Consider the following 24264-nt stretch of genomic DNA (forward strand, 5'->3'; position numbering starts at 1 on the left):
TTAACGAACATTTTTCTCACTTTAAATTGGAGATTTATTATTGCTTTGCATTTTTTATGTGGCGAAAATAGACAACATCGCGAGGGAAAGAAGCTTCAAAAAATTACCGAGAATTCTCCTTATTTGAAATCAGAGCTTTATTATTATTTTCCATTCATTGTGTGGCGAAAATGGATAACGTCGAGAGGGAAACAAGTTTTAGAAAATTAAGAAGACCTTTTCTCACTTCCATTTGGAGCTTTTTTACTGTTTTGTATCCGTTATATAGCGAAAATAGGCAACATCGCGAGCGAAAAAAGTTTTAGAATATTAACGAGAACTTTTCTCACTTGAAATCAGAGCTTTATTATTATTTCCCATTCATTGTGTGGCGAAAATAGACAACATCGTGACGGAAGGAAGTTTAAAAAAACTAAGAGAATTTTTCGCACTTCAAATTGAAGCTTTATTATTTTAGGTGTGCGAAAATAAACAACATGTTGAGGGGAAAAACTTAAGTTTGGAGCTGTATCACTGTTTTGTATCCGTTATGTGAAGTTCCGAAAAAATTAACGAGAATTTGTCTCACTTGAAATAGGAGCTTTATTATGGCTTTGTATTAATCATGTGGCGAAAAGAGACAACATCGCGAGGTAAATACGTTTTAAAAAACTAACCCTTAATTTTGAGCCACTTTATTTTGAACTACGTTATACTAGAATTTAATAAGCTTTAAAACTGCGTACCTAAATTATTCTATTTGTAGTTTTTTTAATTCTCAAAGAAAAATTTGGAAATTTAGATGAAATTTTGTAAATTTTTTGTAAATCTTGTACAAGGCTTCAAATTTGGATTAATAAGGTTTTCATTATGGAATTAGCAGGATTAAAAAAAAATAATTGAAATTAAAAAATAAATATAAATAAATAGTGAAAACTTCTCTGTATGTGGGGTCAGTTAATTATACTTTTATTTTTCTTTTTAGGTCAGCAATTTTTTTTTTGGTTTGGAAAATCTAAGACGCTGTGGGTATGCGCCTTAAAAAGTTAAGTAAGAAAATAAACAAATTGTCAGCGCTTAACAAAATGTCGCTCTGCTCTTCTTTTGATCGCTACTGCATATCCATCAGCTGAAATGACTTTCCCATAGTTTGCCCCGAAAGAGCATCGCCTGAGTGTTTGCTACTATTGAGGTTGTTTTTAGTTAGCAGCGCTTATTGATAGACCGAATATGACAAAACTTAAACTTAAGTCAGTTTTTTTCGCTTAGGCTAAACACGGATGCTGTATTGGAATATGACTATGCGCCCAACTTTTCAACGATAATAAAAGGGTTGATTTCGCTTGGAAATTCATGATGTTGGAAATTCGAACATTATTTTTAAAATTTTTTTTCTGAGGTTTTAGCACCAATACCCGCATACTAGTAAATGATATGAATGAAACAGAGAAGGGTCTAGTGTTTCTTATTGACGCTTTTAGTGTTATAAAGAAAAATTCTGCTAAAATCGTGGCTATTAAGATGAAGAAGAAGCATGCCGAAGGTGCGGCTCTTAAATAATTGAATTCCACGATAGTTTTTGTTGCTTTAAAATATTAAAAAATTTTAGTTTTCTACTATGCTGTCTATTAAAATCGGCACAGTTAATAGGAATCTACTTTCTTGGTTTCTAATGACGCTTTAGAGGCAAGTTTTAGTTCAAATTCCGCTAAATAGCTTCACTAAAACGTTATGAAAGCAAAAAATGAACTGAATTAAATTTTAATGAAAAAGACTAAGAGGCATAAAGTGATGAAAAAATTATGAAAAAAATAGAAAAATACTTATTAAAACTATTGCAAAAAAAGATATTATAAATACACACCAATACTAATTCAAATACCAACTAAATAAACAAAATAAATTATAAACAATACCAAATAAAAACCCAAAATAAGAAAAAACTTCACCCCCGAGAAAGACCGCCATAAGGTAAAAAATAAAAATCAAATGAAAAAAGGGAAATAAAAATTCTCACATACTTCACTCACCAAGTACCACTGTTCCTTGAATAAAGGATCAGGAAATATGTTGTGCGACGTCGCTGCACGATATTGAATGCGAGGAGCGCGCGAGAGTAAAGACGAGCCGATGCGCGCTGACGCTGTTGGCTGATACGCAAGGCGGGGACCAGGTGCGCTAACAAAACCAGAGCCTGATCTTATCACATCATACGGACTGTAGCCCGGTAAGGTGGTGTAGGAACCGTCACGTTTCTTACGCAACTTTTCATGTTGTTGTTGCATCCATCGGACCTGAAGCGAGAAGTTAACGAAATTAGCACTTAATTAGTAAAACGATTTATTTCATAATAATTTGCAATGAAAATAAAATTTGTAAATTAACTAATTACGATTAAGAGCATTAAAATGGGTAGAAGAGCGCACCCATGTGAATGAGAGCAACTTATATGTTTTTGCTCATTATCTGGTTGCACTCACTGCAAAAAGTGTTTGGAAAATTAATATAATATTCAAATATTTTGTTCTCCCAACAGCTGACCGGTCATTCAGGCACTTTCAGACTTTTTATTTGTCATTGTCATTGTCATTGTCATTGTCCATTATACTCAAGCTGTGGAAAGAGTATTTAAAAATACCGTACTTTCAATTCTGATACCCACCAAGGCCGTAAATGAGATAAACAAGTTGAGTATGACATCGAAAGTGTAATCAGAAAACTATAGACCTGCAAAGCAATTGGTTACATTAAGAGGAGACGCCGTCTTGGCTGAAAAAATTGGAAAAATTGGAAGAAAATATTGAGGCCTAACAACTGAAATCGAATGGTATCGCCTCGCTTGGCGACAACTCAGACTTGGACGTTGAGTCGAAGATGATTTCCTTAGGGTTGAGTGGTTGTTAGGCAGTCACATTTGATGCAACATCTTTCAATCGGCACTCATCTAAGAAAATCTACCCAGCTGTAGGAAGAGTCTTACCAAAGCTACCACGGGTTAACTATGTCACTATGTGAGTTAGAAGCCAGCTGGCACTCAAAGTTATAGTAAATCAAAACTAGCGAAAACTGATGTTACTAGTCATGACCGACCGACTGTCGCAAATTCTCCTTTTATCTAGCAGAAGGAACCATAGGCAGCTGGTTGGACTGACAACGTGTCACTTTCTATGGACGAAGCACATGGAAAAGGTAGGCATCTCAGACAATGTACTCTGCCAGGCATCTGAAGAGGAGGATGAGACGACGAACCATTTTCTGTGCATCTGCCTGGATTTCGCTCGAATCAAGCATGAGGTCTTTGGCAGTGATGTGTTAAGAAGCGACCACCGACGGCGATCTACTCAGATTTCTTCGGAGGTTGGCTAGATTTAACAAAAATTAAAAAGGGAACTAGAGTGCACGAGTGGACCCGAATGGACTTAATGTTGTCTGAGTGCTTTACTTCCAAGTCTGTCCCGCTAAAAACAAAAAAAAAATAGTAATTCAAGGGTTGTAAATTAGTGTCCGCTACCTGACGCTGTTAAACCATCTAAACATCGTCGTCTGCTAAGTTTATGGGCACACAAATATTGATGGTTATGAACTATGGTAATCGGAAGTAAATAAGGGTCTCTGAATTAAGCACCTGCCGTTCCAGTAAAAATTTACATTTTTCATAAAAAATTTTACTATTTGAAGTATGCAGTTTTATATCGCATTAGATTTTGATATAATAAAATAAAACTTCGAAGTGTTTTAAAAATTTCGTTGACTCTTTTTTGTTTTTTTTTTTAAGTGTAACTTCTTAGGCGTCGTTGGATGAGCGAGAATGGAGAGAGGGCATTTTCGTTCCGCGAGAGAGAAAAAGGATATAATGTAGAGGAAAAGGAGAGAGAGAGCTATACCTTATATATATCTTAGATACGCTTTAGGCTATTTTTCCAGAGTTTTTCCTTGTGGTTGCTAATTTCTAATGAGAAATAACCCTGTCTACTATTTGGCTCTTGTTTTTTTTACTGGGGCCTACTTGTTGGCGCTTATTTCCGTTTGCTGGCTAGTGCTTGTGCATACTATAAAGTGCTATCCATTCCTGCGTCGGATTAATTTTTGGTATTGCTTTGCGATAATTTGTGCCGTTGCTGCGGTCCTGGAATCGCTGCGCTTGTGCGGGTGAAAAACGCTCGGTGTAGTGCGCGTTGTTGCCACGGTTTGTGCCCGGTTTTAAACTACACCGGACGACCCTTCTCCATTTTTTGTAAATTTTGTCTATTTGTATTCTCTACAAATGTTGTGAATTTATTTAGATATATATTATTTCTCTCTCTCTCTCTCTCTCATCCCCTTTCGGCTCTCTCCCTCTTTCTTTGTCTGCCTTGAAAGTTCAATTTCTGTTATGTGTGTACTTTTGTTTTTTTTTTTGCTGCCGGTTTTGTGTTCGAAATTTGTTTAGAGAAAAAAGAACACCCAACACCGTCAACGAAAAGAAAATAAGACTAAAATTTAATAGGCAATAAATCTGCTTAATCGAAATTTTTCTACATATTTTGATTAGAAAGTTAGAAATTTTCATGAAAATTTTATGCATTTTTTTTGTTGCGAAGTATGAGACTTTGTTTTATATGGTTTTTATTGAAGAATGAACATAAAAAGATTATTAAAATTAACCCTCCGTTGAGCAACCGGGTCTGGCCAAACTTTTTCGACTTTGGATGTGAACTTCACATATTTCAATCATAGCGAACGACTTCCAGGTAGCTTTCTAAAATGGAATTTTCTATCGAATTATGGATATAACCTTTTAAAAAAGATCGTTGAACAAGACGAGAAAAGACCAGGCCCGGGTGTCCAACCGAAGGATTTAAAAAGAGTGTTCAAAGAGGATTAGAGAAGAAACAAATAATGTGTGAAAATTTTTGACCAAGTCTTAGTGGTATAATTATTTAAGGGAGGGGTCTAGGGTTTGACTTTCAAAAAATCGATTTTTTGGAAATAACTTTTTCTTATAGTAAATCATCTCAAAAATATTGTCCAAAAATTTCAGCTCAATCGGAGCAAAACTTTTGGAGTTATAGACGTTTTTGTCCCCACTCCTCTGCGAGCGTTTGGAGCGGAGCGTTACAAAAATGCCTTTTTTTCAAACGCGTTTTTCTCGAAACCACTTTTTCAAAGTCCGTGACTATTAGAACTTCAACAATATTTAACCGATCCTTTTCAAATTTGGTATACAACTTCTATATATAAAATACCTCCCCCCCCACTGAGAGATTTTTCACTTTTTTGTTTTACATTAAGGGCGGTTTCCACTTATGCAGCGAAAAAATCAGTGAAAATCGCACTTTTTGCTTCAAAAACGTAAAAATGAAAAAAAAAAACAAAAAATCGGAGCCAGTGGGGGGGAGGTTTTGGTGATAATTTAACCAAATAATTCTGTTTTTTTTATTTCAGGTGATTCTACAACTAGATACGATAGTCACCGCAAATCACCTTTTGGAAAAGGCGTTTTCGGAAAAGTTACCTCACCGGCTTATTTCCCGATATTTTCTTACAACAAGTTAGTACAATATTGTTGAAATGATGCTTTATAATGTACAAAAAGTTTAAATACATTTTCACTATTCATATCTCTAAAGCAAAGTCTCAAAAATTCATTAAAAAAATGCTCAAACCCTAGACCCCTCCCTTAACGTAGTGTATAGTTTTGGCAAAAAATAATAGCACTAGCACTGCAGCTTCAAAACTTTTTTTTATAAAAAATATTAGCTAACAGGTCAATTGAATTTCAAAGTTAATGACTCGCAAAAGATTCTTCACCTAGCAGCTATCGACTTTTTTAACTTAAAATAACATCTTTGGTGTGTCAAAAACTCAGTTTGTGCGTAGACATATAGGAAAATAGGCGCTTTTCCTTGAAGAAATTAGGAAAGTACTAAAAGCGAATAAAGAAAATCGACCAATTAGCCGAAATTGTGACTTCAGTTGGGAAGCTAAAATCGGGAAGCGGCGGTTTTACACCATTTTCGAAGGAAATGTGATCACATTGCGAGCAATAGGATCACAATGTGGTTTTCGAAGAGATAAATGCCAACCAAAGGCTCGAAAAGTATGAAGTCAGTCGTAAGGAGAGTGCACGGCATTTTTGATATATATAAATTGAGGTATATGTAGGTATGTTCACCACTTCACTCCAAGCATATATTCGTGCCCTGCTCTTAGTTTTCAAAATATATTGTGAATATAATATTATAATAAATATTTTCCAAGAAATTTTAGAAATTTAAGTACCGACAAGATATTTTTAGATTTATTTATAGCTTATAGCAATTGCTTCTATCAGTACTCACCTCCGGTTCAGAGTTTAAGGCGTTATGGTGCTCGTCACTGACACGCAATGAACGTTTGGCGACATGACGATGATGAAATAGATAATAGTCTTTGAGGGCACCAATCTGCAATGGAAGAGAAAAGAGTGAAATTTGTATAATTTATAATAAAAAGTAAATAATCAGAATTAACTATAATAAATACAATATAATAAAATAATTTAATAATAGGTTACTATAAATGCATATAATATTAAAGGCTAAATATATTCAAGACAACTAAAATACCTCTAACATTGCATGGCTTTAATGGAATTTTATAGTTTTATTGTAACTTAGCTCAAAAATGGATAAAAGAAAGTAATAGGAACTTTGATAAACATATCAAATTAATCAGTTTGCACTGCAGAAATGTATTAAACCTAAAAAAATATATATTTATGCATGTATTGGTGTGCATTTATATTGCAAAAAAGCAAAAAAAAAAGAAAAAATTGTAAGAATTATATTTCTAACAAAAATGACCACTTTGCCGCATTCCATACCATTCAGCAACAGTAATTCCACAACACTCTTAAATCCCTCGCAGTGGCAGTCGATTTTAGTTACTCATACGCCATGTACGCACACACTACTTGCACTCGTACTTCTATGTACATACAACAGCATAGCCTTGTAATATAAAATAAAAATCTCTTGCATACCCTTGGGCGCATAATGAAAACTTTTCGAATAAACGAAGAAGAAATCAGGAATCAGAAATCAAAAATCAGAAAATCGAAATCTGAACGTACCATTGAGAAATGCTTTCCACCAACAAGATGTTTATCACTTTTACTTACCGTTAGTGGTTTACTATGAAATTTACTTGCTTGTGCGCTTGAGTCCATACTTACCGAGCACTTACAGCACACAATGATGCCCATCCATATGTATATGGCTGTGTTTCACTCTTCAGTGTGTACGTGTACTCATGTTTTTGTTATTGTTATTGTTTTTTTTTTGTTTTTGTTTCTAGCTAGTTTCTCTAGTTTATTTGTATTACATCTGGAATGAGTAGGAAATTCCCAATAGTATGTGGCAGCTATTGCCTGAAACAGCATTTTGATTGGAAAAACACTCGGGGTGAAAGTGGACAAAGGGAATGATCGGATAAGGGAGTTTGCCACTGCAAAATAAAGTTGTGTGTAAATAAAAGTGGATTCTAAATTTGTGCCATTCAGTGGCCACTCATTGATGTGAGAAACACAAAAAAAAAATTGAAGTGAGGGTAAAGTAAAGCTAAGATCATACCTACATATATTTGAAAAATAGGAACAAATATGGGGCTAAGGAGTAAAAAAAAAAGAAATTAATATATAATTTTCAAAAACATATGTAGATATGTATATAAAATTTAAAGACAAGATGATATTTTATGGAGTGACGTTTTTAATGAAAATTTTTAAATAATTTTAAAAAATATTAACAGGTTGATATGAGTTAATTAGCTTCAAGTAGCTCTCAGTAGGCTGAACAGGCATACCGAGGACTATGTGTGCCACGACTCATCATATGGATTACATCTTTTCTCGTATCAGGCGAAGTCATTAAATGGGATCAACTTATCTCTTACGCCCAGCTCTTCAAAACATTCGGGTTGCATGAATTTCCAGTCCCTTCTCCTGTATATTGAGCACTCGCAGTACTTTACTGGTTCCTTTTCACTCTTTCCGCCCCTTCTGAAAACATTACTGGAGTCTCAGAGCTTTACGTACACCTTTCACGAATGACTTGCGCTGCAGCTCGGTTTTTGTTGTTCAGTAAGAGGAGTAGCCTAAAGTAATTTATGTGCTATTCTAGTCCCATAATCAGGGTTCTTTTAAAAGTGCTGAAGTATCCCTTATAAAAATTGAATTCCAACCACAGTAGTAATTATTCAGCCAAATTATCTAAGAATTTTCTGTGTCCAATATCAGTTATAATAGTTATAAAACCAGCATACGTCCAATAGATGAATAATTGCAGGAGATTAGTGATTCTGTGCTTATTTAAACTTGCAAATACTATGTATGTAATAAAAACATCAAACTCGATGTTCATCTAATGGACGAAAAATTGCGTATAAACAGTGATATGATAAATATATTACGTAAGTGCATGCGAAACAGTATTCAAGCAAAAAATTGGTCGTTCGTCGAAAAGATGTAGAACTGAATTACGAAACTCAATGCTGCACAAAACGTATTCAAGAACTTGCTAAGTACGAAATGCGTAATAAAACCATTAAACTCGATGTTCATCTAATCGACGAAAAATTGCATTTAAGCAGTGATATGTTACATATATTACCTAAGAGCTTGCGAAACACTACGTAAGCAATAAAACTATTAAATTCGTCGTTCGTCGAATGGATGAAAAACTGAATTTCGATACACAAGGGTGTTTAAAACCTATTTAAGCACTTGCAAAGTAATATAATAAATACGTAATAAAAACATCAAACTCGATGTTCGTCTAATGGATGAAAAATTGCATATAAGCACTGATATTGTAAATATATTACCTAAGAGCTTGCGAAGCAGTATTTAAGCAATAAAATTATTAAATTCGTTGTTCGTCGAATGGATGAAAAACTGAATTTCAAAACTCAATGTTGCTTAAAACCGATTTAAAAACTTTGTTAAGTTATAAATACGTAATAAAAACATCAAACTCGATGTTCGTCGAATGGATAAAAAACTGAGTTTCGAAGAGTGCTTAAAAGCTATTTAAGAACCAGGTAAGCTCTACGTAATCGCTACATAAACCTGCGTGCATCGAATAGATGAAAAATTGAGCTTCAATATTGATTACATTTCGTTTAAAAACTTGCAGAAAAGTGCATATACAGAAAAAATATCAAACTCGGTGTTCATGTAATAGACGAAAAATTGAACTTGATGTGATGAACTAGTGATGTAATAACATGCGGAGGAACATGTAAGCAAAAAAACTATATTATTAAATTCCCATTCGTTGAAAAGACGAAAAATAGCACTATACCATCCCAAACCAAGTAAAAGTTATTTAAAAATATTGAGTAGTGAATTACTCACTCGAAAAACTAGTTTAGTACATCGAATGGACGAATTTATACAATCAATGAATGTAGCAAATTTCCGAGCTTACATCAATATACATTTATTTTTCTTCGCTATTTAATTGAGGCGTAAGCTCGTGAGCTGATAATTTATTGAGCATACGGATCTTGGGTTGGGGCGTTACTACTCTTCAGAACTCAGAGAGAACGTAGTTTCGAATCTTGGTGAAAGATCAAAATGGAGAAAAATTGTTTTTCTAATAGCGGACGCCCCTCGACAGGCAATGGCAAACCTCAGAGTGTACTTCTGCCATGAAAAAGCTCCTCATAAAAAAATATCTGCAGTTCGGAGTTGGCTTAAAAACTGTAGGTCCCTCCATTTGTGGAACAACATCAAGACGCACGCCACAAATGAAAGGAGGACTCGACCAAATACCCAAGAAGGGTGTAAGCGCCAATTATATATACATATATATATATACACATACGTATACGGCTCTTGAAAGCAGAAAACTTGTTCACATTGCACTGGCTAAAAATCCAAAATTATTAAATTATTCATTCCCTGTAGCAATTTAAAGCATCTTCAAATGCGGTTGACACTTACACACAGACACACATTTACGTTAAGAAAATAAATCACGACACATACTTCAAATAAATAAGCCTTCATTATACACATACATATATACACACACACATATATTTACACAGTTTAGACATGCTTCTATTTGCCTTAAATTTTTGCTCACGTTCCATACCCGCATGCCAGGGAATTCTCAAATTATTTGCTATTGAAAATTGCATCACGTTGCACAAACGCAAAGAAAATGCATGCGTTGCAACTGTAAATTGGCAGTGACAAAGCGCAAATAAACGTATGTATGTATGTACTTATATTTTTGCACACACACACACACTCATATATGTATATATGCACGCCGTGTATGGCTGTGTTAGCATCATCAATAGACACCAAATATTTGTACGCGCATTTTTGATTGCGGCATTCGAAGTATTTTCAAGCAATGCACAATGCTTTTGTGAGCAGGGAAAGACAAGGAGTAGGGAAACGAAATGGAAAGCGGAAGGAGTGTGAATTGGTTCGCAAGAGTTTGCAAAAACTTTTCTTTTCTCAATAAATAGCTTAGAAGGAAATTGTGGTGGATCATCATCAAGTTTCGTGATAATAAAAGAAAATATAAGACTGCGCCGCTAAGTAACTGAAAACTATATTAACTAAGCATATTTTCTAAATCGACGAACCTAATATAACTCTGTGTATTAGATCTTTGAGAGAACTGAAACACGTTAACCCATCTTCGGCCGCTACAAGAATTCGACATAATTTTTCCATTTCCTTTTTAATCAGTGCTTATAGGACCTTAATCAAATAAATTAAAAAAAAAAAAATTCTGACCATCGGTGTTTTAGATATGGACTGGTCGAAAAATCAACCGCTGGCCAAAAACCGCCAAATATATTTAAAAAAAAATACAACATTATGAAAAAAATTACCACACGAAGTCAATTTATTTCATTTTATTTCAAATACAAATATTTTTTTTGTTGTTTTATTGATAGAAAAGACAGCTTACAAATTTTTATGATAATCATCAAAACATTTAGTATGTAAATGAATATTGCATTTTTTGCAAGTAAAAATAGTATGTTTTTTGCAAAATTTACACCGCCGAAATTTGTTTTCAATGCTTCGCATGACGGCGTGTACGCTTTCATTGATCCGAGGAAGGTTCGATGGACCTTCATCTCCATGTTCGTTTTCATACTCGTCCTCGTCCTTGTCGTAATTCAATAGTTCTGTTGTGACTTTGGAACGAAAATCAATTTGTGACAATAGTTTTATCTTGTAAATTTTTGCCATCATACAATGAAGTTTCCATGCATTGACCATTGCGTTACCAAGAGCATTTGTCCATATTGGCCACCACCATTTTTTCCTCTCATACATATTCTATAATTTGATAGTTTGTTTTTTCTTCCGACAATATCTTTTAGTGCTAATAATTGGAGTGACTGTGGAGTTATTAGTTATATCATTGACTACAGCATAATCATTCCACCGAATAGTAAATATTTCTTGCTGATGATCAAGTAGTTGGTCAAATGTTCCTCGTATTTCTTTTTTTAAATTTCTCAAAAGAGAATCGTCCATTCTATTTTCGCGTATAGTACCAGTTGCAAAAAATCGACGTTCGTTCAGAAGGCACATTTGATGGTACGAAGAAAAAAAATTATCAAAGAAAATGATGTGGCACTCAGGGTCAGATACGTTGGCAAGCAAGTCTAAGACTGTTTGTGCGCCTAGACCAATAGTTTTATCGTGAGGGGTTGCTGCTCCCCCGTACAATGAACTAGAAAATAAGTACCCACTTTCAGAGCATAAACACCATGTTTTAAACCCAAACCGGATTGGCTTTCCCTTCATAAACATTTTGCAGGAGTGGCGTCCAGAGTATGGAATCATCTGTTCGTCTATAGAGAGATTATGGCTAAAGACTCCAAACTGCATAAACTTTTTGTTGAGAGCGTCAGTAATAGGACGAACCTTCGCAAAACGGCGTGCTGCGTTTATATTCGTGTTGTCAGCGAGATGGAAAAACTGCTTAATTTTTTTTAAACCAATTGCGACTCATAGCCTGCTTCACAATTGGAACTCCCATGTCCGGTCGAACAGACCACTAGTGGTCAATGTGTGGCAAAGTATAGTACCCCGATAGGTACAATATTCCAATAAACCTACGTATTTCGATTGGCGTGATGTTAATTGGAGCATTGTGTTGGTTTGCATACTCATTTGTGAAAGTGGTAATATTTGTGATAATATTATTATCAAAAAACAATGTAAAGAGATCATAGGGGGATTTTGAGCCTACAAAATGGTGCAATTATATATACGTATACAAAACGGATTGATTGCTTACCAATTTCAGAAAACATTTCTTCCAATTTGATTTCTTCCACATTTATTGGGGTCCTTGTGTATTGAAAATCTCTGGGTTTTCGCTATATGGGACGGGAAAATCCGATTTACTCAAGCGAAAAACTCTAGAACTAAAAATCTTAGCGGAATGCCAACATTCCACCGCTGCATCCCTTTTAGGATAGTTCCGCCCTAGTTCGATATTAGACGAATGAGAACTAGTTCGATTTGTAGGTATTTTCTAATAGTCCCGTACCATCCAATATAGGACAGGTTCTAGGTAAGGTACTAGTGTTGAACTAGAATTTTGGTTCACTAGTAGTGATTTGCCCTGCAGGGGTAGTACCTTTCCTATACCACAAAGATAATCACTTCCATCTCTTTCAATAAGAAAAAAATATTGCTAGATTTTGTTCTATCCTACATGACAGTTCCTGGCCAGCGATCGATTTTTCGACCACTAAAGTTTACGTCCATGAAACAGTAAAAATTATTGCAATATCGATATGTTACTTTTTTGATTCTCTTAATTTCATCTTTTCTCTTCACAATAAATTAGTAACAATTATTTGTTTTTTTGTTTTTCATTATTTTTTCATCTGCACAAAAAACACGTAAAAATAGTGATAATTTCATTCTTTTACAAAAATCTGCCCTGAACCTTTTTTTCTTAAAAAATTATGTTCTGGAAATTAACTAAATTCCAAGTTTAAAACTTGTGAAAACTGATCAATAAATTTACATTTAGTTTCTGAGATATTGGAGTCCGAAGTTGGTGGTCGAAAAATCGACCAGCTGCCGAAAATGGGTTAATATACTCATTTAATTATTTATTATTCCACAGCCTTTTTGGGCTTTAGACGTTGAAACATTTACCATTTTTTCTCATCGTTGTCTGCTTTCTTCCCAGCCGAAGCAATGTAGTCGCCAATCACGCATTTTGGCCACATGAGAAGTACACCTCAAGCGTTTATTTCGTTTTGTGCTTCCATTTAGTTCACTTTTTCGGCTATCCAATCTCTAGCCAAAGGGTCGCTGTTTCTGTACAATTTACTTATTAAGTGGAAAACTACAGCACCGGAAACCAAAAAAAAACAAAAACAAAACCAAACTGAAGCATTGGCAGTATTCGGCAGTTTCAAGGGAATAGATTTAGAGAAAACCTCTTCTCTGACTCCCGATTTCATCTTGGAGCCGTCAGTGAAGACAAAGACACAGACTCTTCTCTTCTTCCAATCCTACATAGGTACATAGAAAAATTGCCCCGACCTTCAAACTCCAGTTTGCGGATAGAGACATCTGTGCGCGGTTAAGAGAAATGCGGTGTTAACTGCCTAAAAATGCTGGCATGTCCCTTGAGAGATTGCCTCCAAAGGTCAACTTCACTTCATCTGCTTGTTCAGCGATGAAAGTAACCTAAAAGTCAATGGGAAGTAAGTGCAAAACGACGTTAAGGACAGTACTGTGGAGAATTCTACATTCGGCATTTTTTAGTTCAAAGGCAGTTTGAAGTCAAATGTCATCCCAAGATACCAAACTTCCGATGAGAGCGGGACAACGTAGTTATTTAATCTGGGAAGTCTAAAGTGTGAAGATTTATATTTTCTGTGTGGTTTGAGGTTTATAGGCCTAACTCAATTTTATCAGAATTGACTCTGGAGTCACCAATGACTTGTCAATAGTTGCTTTAACAAAATTTCATTAAATATTTTTCAAATACTTGTATATGGTACTGGTTTGGTACTTGTATCAACTTTACAGTCACCAATTCTTACAATGTTTACGCTATGAAAACTTGATGACAATTCTTGCTGTGATTGTTAATAAAGGGTGGTTCAATTTTAAGGGCCGATGTTGAGTGTAAACCAGATCTAAACGTGAAACTTTTTTCTCGATTCCATTTGACATTTTTCAATTTCAGACGAATTCAATTTGAACCATGGAAAGATACATAATCGAGCACTGCATTAAAGCTGTTCAGCCTTATTATGAAAACGGGCAGGAAATGGCAACAGTGAATGACCAATTTTCGAAAAAAATCATCTTCAGTGATGCGGCACATTTTCATCTTAATGGATTCGTCAATAAGCAGAATTTCCTCATTTAAGCGAATGATTATCCAAGAGTGATTGCCGAAAAACTAATGCACCCACAAAGAGTGACTGTTTGGTGCGCTTTATGGGCCGGCGGCATCATTGGGCCGTATTTTTTCCAAAATGAGGCCGGTCAGGCAATTACTGTGAATAGTGTTCGCTATCGTGAGATGATAACGAACTTTTTATGGCCCGTATTGGAAAATATCGATGTGGACGATATGTGGTTTCAACAGGACGGTGTCACTTGTCTCATAGCTAACGAAACCATGGCTCTTTTGCGCGAAAAATTTGATGACCGAATAATCTCACTTTGCGGCGATATCAATTGGCCGCCAAGATCATGTAATTTGACATAGTCGGACTTCTTTCCTTGGGGTTATTTGAAAGAAAAGATGTACGTCGATAAGCCAGCAATAATTCAAGAGCTAAAGGAAGAGATAATTCGGCACATTAACGGCATAGAACCTCAATTATGCCTCTGCGTCATCGAAAATTTGGACCATCGGGTGGAGGGGTGCCGCTGAGGTCGCGGCGGCCATTTGGCCAATATTTTATTCCATACGTAATTGAGCCATACCAATATTATCATAATAAAGAGAAATAATAATAATTTCCTAAAAAAATTGTATTTTATTCGAAATCAACACCGGCCCGTAAAACTTAACCACCCTTTATAAACTAGTAAAACTTTGACATCTAAATATTTGCTTTACTTTTATTGCAATGCAATCTTCACATCATTACCACTGGCCTGTGGGAAATTCGTTCCTCGTTTTCGTTTCCTTTTGTTGTTGTACAACTTTTCGCAGCACTCACTGCATTTTACATCTAGTTTTTGCTCAGGTGCTCCTCATTTCGTTTAAAAGCTGCATTCAGTTGCAGATTCGCAAGCTAATGCTATAAGCGCGTATGTGTGCGTATACGTGTGAGTGCGTGTAAGAGGAAGGCAAATAAAAGTAATAATGAAATCTGTGTAAAACATCTTAATACACAAGTCGCAGAGCGCATGCCCTTCAAGTAGAATAAAATAATATTTTTTCGTAGAAGGCAGTTGAGAGTTAGAAAAGGAATTGACTACAAGTTGTCTTGGCTGATTCAGTAAAGTAAAGATGTTAAATAGCACAATATTGATGTGTAAGGCTACCCATAGGTTATATAGAGCCGTAGACTTTATTCGGATTATAAGCCAATGTGCTTTTTCTTCTTAATTGGCGCGATAACCGCTTACGCGAATTTGGGCGAGTTTAACAAAGCGCGTCAGTCGTTCCTTTCTCATGCTAACAGGCGCCAATTGGACACACCAAGTGGAGCCCAGTCCTTCTCCACCTCATCTTTCCAACGCAGAGGAGGCCTTCCTCTTCCTCTACTACCACCAGCTGTTACCGCATCGAATACTTTCAGAGCCAGAGCGTTTGTATCCATTCGGACGACATGACCCACCCCAGCGTAGGAACTTCGTTTTGTCCTCGTTCACCACTAGACCCATTCGCCAAATGTGGTCTTACGATTTTCAGTATTTTTTTATGCTTTGACCTACCTCGGTTATGTTTTGCAGAAGTTTTTGAATATTTTAAACTAAGAGAAATAGTTTTTTTAAACAGCAAAAATAGTATTTGTTAAAAGTGGAGGCAAAATTTTCAGAAATACCTACTTGTATTTCATCATACAGCAAAAATCGATAGAGGAAACTAATTCCAGTTTCTGAATAGGAAATGCTAAGTATTATTTTTTAAGCGGCTTCAGCAGAAGTAGCCGGAATTAAGGAAGCAGTGGATTGGTTGCTCGCTACTGTAACTAATGTAAATAGGAGGTAAATATCTACTCCGACAGCCAAGCGCCAATTAGGGCCTTGGGCTCGGTGTTTGTGCATACGAAATTAGTTGATAAATGCCTAACTTCGCTCTCGATAGCATCGGAATACTTCGATATTAGGCTCATTTGGGTTCCCGGTCACAGCGGGATAGAGGGAAACTGCGGCGCTGATGAGTTGGCTAGACAGCTGGAGACCCTGGAGGCGGCTTCATCACAATATGGGAGTATTAGAGTTCCCTTAAGGACCTATGGTCTGCTGCTGGAAAGATGGGCCTCGCGTGAACTCAGCGAGCACTGAGCTAGTGCGCAAACATGCAAAGTCGCGACGTCCCACCGGCCACGGGTAGATTGGGGGCGCTTTAGAGGACTTCTAAGGCTAACGGAACCGCAACTATCGACGATTTGGTAGATACCCTTACCGGACATTGTCCGTTAGGTGTCCATGCGGTGAGACTTGATATTGCTTTAAGCCCTTTGTGTAGAAGCTGTCCGAAGAACGAGGTGGAATCATCTCAGCACCTTCTTCTCAGCTGTCTTTCACTCATCGCACAAAAGTTTAAACATCTGGGCTTTCATCTTTTCGCTACACCGACGGATAGTGCGGGTTTAAATAACACACGTCTGATGAAATTTATCAATAGCTTGAAGCTGTTAATACAAACGTAAATCGCTACTGTTGGTCATCATCCACTGATTCGAAGACCCTCGTGCCTTTTTTCCACCTGTCTGGTTCCCCCCCATTCTTCTTTTCCCCTCCTCTCCCCTGTATGGTATCTCAGCACCCCTTGGACCCCTCGCAGTGGCAGCCATTTAACCGACCCCAGCCTTATCAGATGCTTTACTGAATCACTTCAGTGTGCAATTTTTTTTTTTTCAATCTCCTTGTAGATATGAGATGTGCGTTCTTTAAAAGCATAGACAATATTTTCCGCCAAATTCTATTTCAACTATTCAATTTCACACTTGAACAAATTTGCTAAATATTTGCTGCAGATGTCGTTGCAAGTCATTTGTCGTAATGAAACAAAAAATGCAACTGCAATTCACAATGTGAAACACAAAGGCTTAGATATATAGGAAAATGCAACTCAAAGTTGAATATTTGCAATAATACTGATTTGCAATTATTTCTGTCGATTATAAAGTAGCTCGCATGCATGACAGATGACGTGTGGAAAATCATAATGGGTAATAATAATAATTTTGCATACAAAGAGTATTAAGCAAAAGCAACCAAGCAAGCTGATTAACAAACACACACACACACACATACATACAACTTGCAATATAAAGGGTGGTTAAATTTCAAGGGCCTATGTTGAATGTGAACCGCACCTAAACGTCAAGTTCTTTTCTGCATTTCATTTGACATTTTGCAATTTCAGACTAACTCAATTTGAACCATGGAAAGATACACAATCGACCAACGCGTTAAAGTTACTCAGGCTTATTATGAAAACGGGCGTTCGAATTTCGAAGAAAATCATCTTCAGTGATGAGGCACATTTTTACCTCAGTGGATTCGTCAATAAGCAGAATTGGCGAATTTGGGCGAATGATAATCCAAGAGTGATTGCGGAAAAACCAATGCACCCACAAAGAGTGACTGGTTGGTGCGTTTTATGGGCCAGCGGCATCAATGAGGCCGGTCAGGCAGTTACTGTGAATAGTGTTCGCTATCGTGAGATGATAATGAACTTTTTATGGCCTGAATTAGAAGATATGGATGTGGACGATATGTGGTTTCAATAGGACGGTGCCAATTGTCACACAGCTGACGAACGATGGGTCTTTTGTGTGAAAAATTTGATGGCCGAATAATCTCACGTCGCGGCGATGTCAATTGGCTACCAAGATCATGTGATTTGACACCGTTGGACTTCTTTCTTTGGAGTTATTTGAAAGAAAAGGTGTCAGCGACAATCCAAGAGCTAAAGGATGAGATAATTCGGCACATTAACGGCATAGAACCACAATTATGCCTCAGCGTCATCGAAAATTTGGTCCATCGGATGGAGGTGTGCCGCCGAGACCGCGGCGGCCATTAGGCCGATATTTTATTCTGTGCGTAATTGAGTCACACCAGTATTATCACAGGAAAGAGAAATGGCAATAGTTTCTGAAAAAAACTGTATTTTATTCAAAATCAATACCGGCCCTTGAAACTTAACCACCCTTTATAATACAAAAGCTTTGATACAGATAAACGCACACACACATACTATACATTAGCAGATCAGGAAGCTGCTTATTTCCAAAATTTTGTACAGAATAAATAATAATTAAAAGTTGTGAGAAATATTTGACAACCAACTATGTGAAAGGAATCATTTTAATTTCGTCTGATTGGATGGCATAAAATCTGGCAGAAAGTAAGCAGGGCGCATTCTTTAGTAGATAGGTAATTCTTTATTTAATTTATACAAAATTATGGTTAACAATGATTTGATTCATACATTATTGTAATTTATTGAATATATTTAAGTAAATAAAGAAATAAATAAAAATGTTTGTGACAGTATCGAAGTTGTCTGTCACAGCTCTTAAATTAATTAATAATTGAACTCTGCAATAAGAAAATCTCTATAGTGCTAGGCTGATATATGAAACCAGTTAGTGTTCTCTAATTTTGGCCATTTAGTATATGTATTACTTCAGCCAAAGGCTGCCGCCCCAGTAAACGAGCTTTGTCTAGTGCTCCGTTCCTTGAAAATCACTCGACTTTCTCGATACAAACGAATGCCAAGCATAAAAAGATATACCGATATGTCTGGAACTTTGTGTGCTTTCTTCCAAGAGCTGCTACTAACTAAACATAATCTCGATGGCCAGTAGTGCCATCTCTTTGAGGCGATATGTTGGTACTCATGTCTCTCACTCATGCCGACGAGTTCGGTCATTTTGAAAGTTCAGTTAATTGTTGACAGCTGCTTTGCTTGCACGTGTTTCGGCTCGTCTTCGATTTTTACCTATTCAAAAAGATGGATCAAAGAACCTCTATCAAATTTTGTGTGAAAAACGAAATAAAGAGCGCGAATGCATTCCGAATGTTGACTGTGTCATACGGTGAACCTAGTTTGGACCAAAGCAACGTTTATCAGTAGTACAAAATGTTCTCAGAAGGCCGAGAAGATGTGGAGGACGAAAAGCGTGCCGAATGCCCAAGCACTTCAACCACAGACGAAAAAATTTATGAAGTCCTGAGAAGTTAGAGAAGTTGCTGAGGACCTAGACATAGCGATTGGCTCGTGCCATTCGATTTTTTTCAATGATTTGGGCATGAGACGGGTCGCCGCAAAATTCGTACCAACACTGCTTAATTTCGACTAAAACCAGCATCGCATGAACATTGCTAGTGAGATGTTGGACTCTGTCCGCGAATATCCAAATTTGCTCCAGAGGGTCGTAACTGGTGACTAAACGTGGGTTTATGGTTGTGACGTGGAAACCAAAACTCAATCATCTCAATGAAAGCTGCCGCACGAACCAAGACCGAAAAAAGCGCGCCAAGTTCGGTCGAGTGTAAAAGTTTTGCTTGCGGTTTTCTTCGATTGGAGGGGCGTTGTGCATCGTGAGTTCGTTGTTTGCAATTTGCGTAAAGCAATCCGCCAGAAACGCCCGGATTTGTGGAAGAACAAAAATTGGCTCTTGCATCACGCTAACGCCCCTGCTCACACTAATGATGCCACAGCCGCCACTGTATTCCCCAGATCTGGCCCCCTGTGACTTTTTCTTGTTCCCGAAACTGAAGCGGCCCATGAAAGGACGACGCTAAGCTACGATTGACAAGATAAAGACGGCATCGAAGGAGGAGCTGAACAAGATAAAAAAAAATGATCTTTTGAGTGCTTCGAAGATTGGAAAAAACGTTGGCACAAGTGCATAATATCTCATGGGGATGACTTTAAAGATGACAAAATACATATTAATGAATAAACAAATAATTTTTGAAAAAGTACAAAATTTGCGAGACTTTTTGAACACACCTCGTATGTGTATGTGAGCTTATGTGGCCTGAAAAATTACTGACGAATTTTCAATATTTGCGCGCAATTTTTTTCTCTCTGAAAATGGGTTATCTATCCCATACAGCAAACAAAGAATCCGCCGAAAACCTACCACGAACAACTGCGGAGAGGCTTAATTCCTCAAAATAATGTGAGCTTAGGATGCAAAGTCTAGCCTTGACTATGCGAAGTTATATAAAGCGCCAATCTGTGCTTGCACCTCGAATGGTTTATCGGGGAAAAATAGAAATCGACGGCTATGTAGGAATTCATTTTAATAGCTTTTGGCGGTCCTGCAGAAAATTGGCTTTCTATTTAAGCTCAAGGTGCAAAATAGGGTTTGCCTTATCGCATATTAAGAGGCGCGCTCGACACCAATAGTTTTTCTAATTTTAATAGAGGGATTTAGTGTTGATTTTTATGGCAATGAGCTACACTTTTATAAAAAAAAAAATGAAAAAAATCAAACGGAAATGGTTAAATCTGGTAAAAATATTGATATGCTATCGGTTTGCCGCCTGGTGTGTAGGCAAAAGTCTTTAACATAAGATGAAAACTAATTAGAAATGGATATTCTCCACATTTTGCGTCTTTTTGTAAATTAATTTCTATATTTTCTCTTAAAATTTCCAATTACTTTGCTGCACATAGCTTTAATATATTGCAAATTTTGTAATGCAAATCCAAACTTTCCAACGTACTCAACACCATAGACCCCCAGGCGTGCACACAGACACGTTACACACACACAAGCAAGCAAGTCACAACAACAACTACTTGCACTGTAAATAACTATACAAATCCATAGACAGCAGTAGACAGTTTCAAAGTCCTTACAGGCTTTGCCAAATCGGTTGCCACTTGGTGGCATGCAAAGTGTTGCCAATTCTATGGACTTTGCAAGTACCCTTGCAGCACTTCTCTCTTACGTACGCTTACATCTACTTATCTGTGCACCCTGTAGTCGGTTGTCAATGGCTCAATGGCCAATATAAAACTGTTAAATGCAAATATACACATGTCGGATATTTGTTGTTTTTGTTGTTGTGTGTGTTTTTTTTTTTTTTTTATTTTATTCTGGTTATGCAACACGCGACGAGTAGAATTTGTAAGTGATTGACAAGCAACAACAATTGTAGCGCTTTACTTTACAGAAACATTTCCTGATTTTAGGCGCTCATGGCCTGAATTGTGTTTTTGTTTTTTCAATTGCATTCTTGTTTAGGGTTGCGAAAGTGCTTGGGAAAATAATTAAAAAATAAGTGAATATTATATTATTTAGATTTAGAGGAAATTTTCACTTGCATCCCTTTATGTTCGGAGTTTGACATAAGAGGTTAAGGGTAGTCAGCGGCCCGAAAAGAGATGATTTTCAATATTTTTTTTCTGCTAGTCAATTGCTTTATTTTACAAAAATAAAGACATAGCATTCATACACCATGTTTTGATTTTACCTTAACAAAATTTCAAAAAAAAAAAATTAATAATTGTAAAAGTTATCGCTGTTTGTATGGAGCCCGTTTCTCCATAAGTCCCTTGCGGTGATCATCACAAGTCCTTGGAGATTCATCTAAAATCAATCGGGAAGACAAATTAGTTTTATAAATAGATAATCTAGTGCCTGATCGAGCTTTTTTTTCACAATTAACAAAATGACGGTCACAGGAAATATTTTTCAGATTTTCGAGAAAAAAACCGACTATTAATTGTTTAAAAAAATCAAAATTTTGAAAAAAAAAAAATTCTTCGGTCGGGCACGAGTTTTTCATGTTTATTAAAATCAGTATACATTTTATTGAAATCTACAGAGATTATCAGTTCAAAAAGTATAGTTTTGAGAAAAACGCATTTAAATTTTTGCTATCCGCTTTGGAGCGCCCTTTGTTCATTGTTAAGCAACTCGAAAACTATTTGTCGAATTCACTTCAAACTTTCACTCAATATTTTCAAGGTATTAGACTTTAAGAAAATGTAAAAAAAAAATCAAATTTTTTGAAAATTCTGACTACCCCTTACCCCATAAGTCAATTATCTAGCTTAGTTTCGCACGTTGACATGGATTCAAGAATTTCATTTGTCAATAACTCTACTGCATGGACCCGGCTGAACTTAACCAATTACCTAGTTGACGTCTTCTGCAAAGGAGAGTGTCTTCGATCTGGCATACGGCTTAGTAACATAGACCTGTGTTTTCAGAAAAAATCTAGGAATAGCGTTCGTAAAAAAGTTTTGACATTTATGTATGCTGCTCAATCTGGGTGACATGAAGGTTTTGCCAGTGAAAGCATCTAGTAAAATTTTACGAAGAATACATTTCTAGAACATTTTAATCCTCCAACGATTTTTCGAATGATGTTTTTGAGAGGTTTCTTACAGCAAGGGTCAAAAGAACTATTTTATGTGGGAGCTAAAATGTTCTACGAAAATATTACCCGGGTAATTTTTAGCCATTCATTTCACAGAGTCATATGTTTTAACCATTCTATCCACATTTTTCAAAAACAACCTAGGCCGGGATATGCAAATTTAAGTAGGTTGTCAAAGGAAATCGAGTTAACTATCTGGCTTTTCCCCTTAATAAAAACTAGCTCAAGCAAAAATGATCCTCAAACTAGGGAAAAGAGTTACATAAGTCGTGTCATATCGGGAATGCGGGAAAAAGATCTTATTCAAGCGTGGAGGTAATTGCCGAAACGAGCGGCTCTTTCTCAGACTTGGCCAAATCCTATTCGGAAGGGATGAACAAACTGGAACAGCGTTGAACGAAATGTGTAAGATTGAAAGGAGGCTATGCCAAAATGAGAAAAAGGCTTAGCCCAAATAACAAAGTAGTTTTTTTTTATTTTTGTGCGGACTTCTCCAACTACCCAGGAAAGGAAAGCAAAACTATTGTTGGTACACTGACACGCCACAATTTGTTAGCGGCACACGCATACAAGATGAGAATTGCAAACAATGATAGCTGCAGATTTTGCAATGAACTAGAAAAGAGAGAAACTCTAGAACACCTTCTATGATCTGGCCCTGCATTAGCTAGAACCCAAATGTAATGTTTAAGAGATCTACAATATAAGAAGTTAGAATATCTCTCGGGGATAGAGCTTCAGAGCTTACATAGGTTTATTACAAGAAGTATACTAGAAACGTAGAGGTCAAGACACTTCTGGTACCACTAAGGGCCAATAGATCAACGTCATGGCTTTCAGCCCGCCTAACTACCCGCGCACAGTTGTTAAAGAGGAGCTGCACAAATTATTTCTCAGGAAAGCGCAGAAGAGATGGAGCTCCGTTTCTTCATGTGCTATTTCCCAAAACCCTTTGGCCCCAGTACAATAAGTGCAGGGCGTAGAAAGTACTTTAGACTACTCGCCAGCTAGACCAGCTAGAGTTACCATTTGACGCCCATTGCAGAAGCATTGGGGACCTTTCAGAGAAGGAGACTGTTTAGCTTTTTCTCTGTAAATGTCCAGGTTTGGCAGCTAGACGACTAAGGCCACTGGGCGCTCCTTTCTTCGACCGCCTGGGGCAGTGCGCCAACCAAAATCCTGGCTGGCTGTAGATATCTGCCTGTTGGAGGTCTCATAATGGTAACAAAACGGCGCTTCAGTGCTGCTTGATGAGTGCCAGACTGGGTATTCAACCATTTCACCTACCTACCTACCCTCGTACATACATACTTTCATATGGAAACCCTAACCATGTTTTTTTTTACAAATCGATTTTTTCTATTTTTTTTTCAATTTACTTTTAAGTTAAGTTAATGTTACATAGGGTATTTCTAAATATGAAAATAATAATAAATTTTTTATACCAAATATGAAAAATTATTTAAATGTAAATAAAATATTTTTGTTTTTTAATTACAATAGTAAATGCTAAAGTTTTTTGAGGCACCCCGATGTGAAGAAATTTATTTAAATTTCGTTTCCTACATTTGAGTATTTTCTATATATACTGGCATCGCACACACACCTAACCATATGTATGTATATGTGTATGTACGTATTTTCTGCTTTTGAATGATAAATCCAAAACTGATTTATGTACGTCTGCTACTGCAAAGCAC

At 36.5% G+C, this 24264-nt stretch overlaps 1 protein-coding gene across 2 annotated transcripts in view; it reads right to left on the reverse strand.

Annotated features, from left to right (window-relative positions):
- The window catches only part of LOC128857892 (furin-like protease 2), a 239035-nt gene that overhangs the window by 152738 nt on the left and 62033 nt on the right, over positions 1-24264 (reverse strand). The window contains exons 3-4 of one of the 2 annotated variants that reach the window (XM_054093712.1): positions 6300-6404; positions 2010-2273 (exon numbers count right to left, since the gene is read on the reverse strand). In XM_054093712.1, the coding sequence (XP_053949687.1) occupies positions 2010-2273; positions 6300-6404 (369 nt within the window). Of the gene's footprint in view, positions 1-2000; positions 2274-6299; positions 6405-24264 lie in introns of both variants that reach the window. The other variant, XM_054093711.1, reaches the window with a different exon arrangement.

This window comes from Anastrepha ludens, chromosome 3, assembly GCF_028408465.1.
Source record: "Anastrepha ludens isolate Willacy chromosome 3, idAnaLude1.1, whole genome shotgun sequence".
Classification (NCBI taxonomy): domain Eukaryota; kingdom Metazoa; phylum Arthropoda; class Insecta; order Diptera; family Tephritidae; genus Anastrepha; species Anastrepha ludens.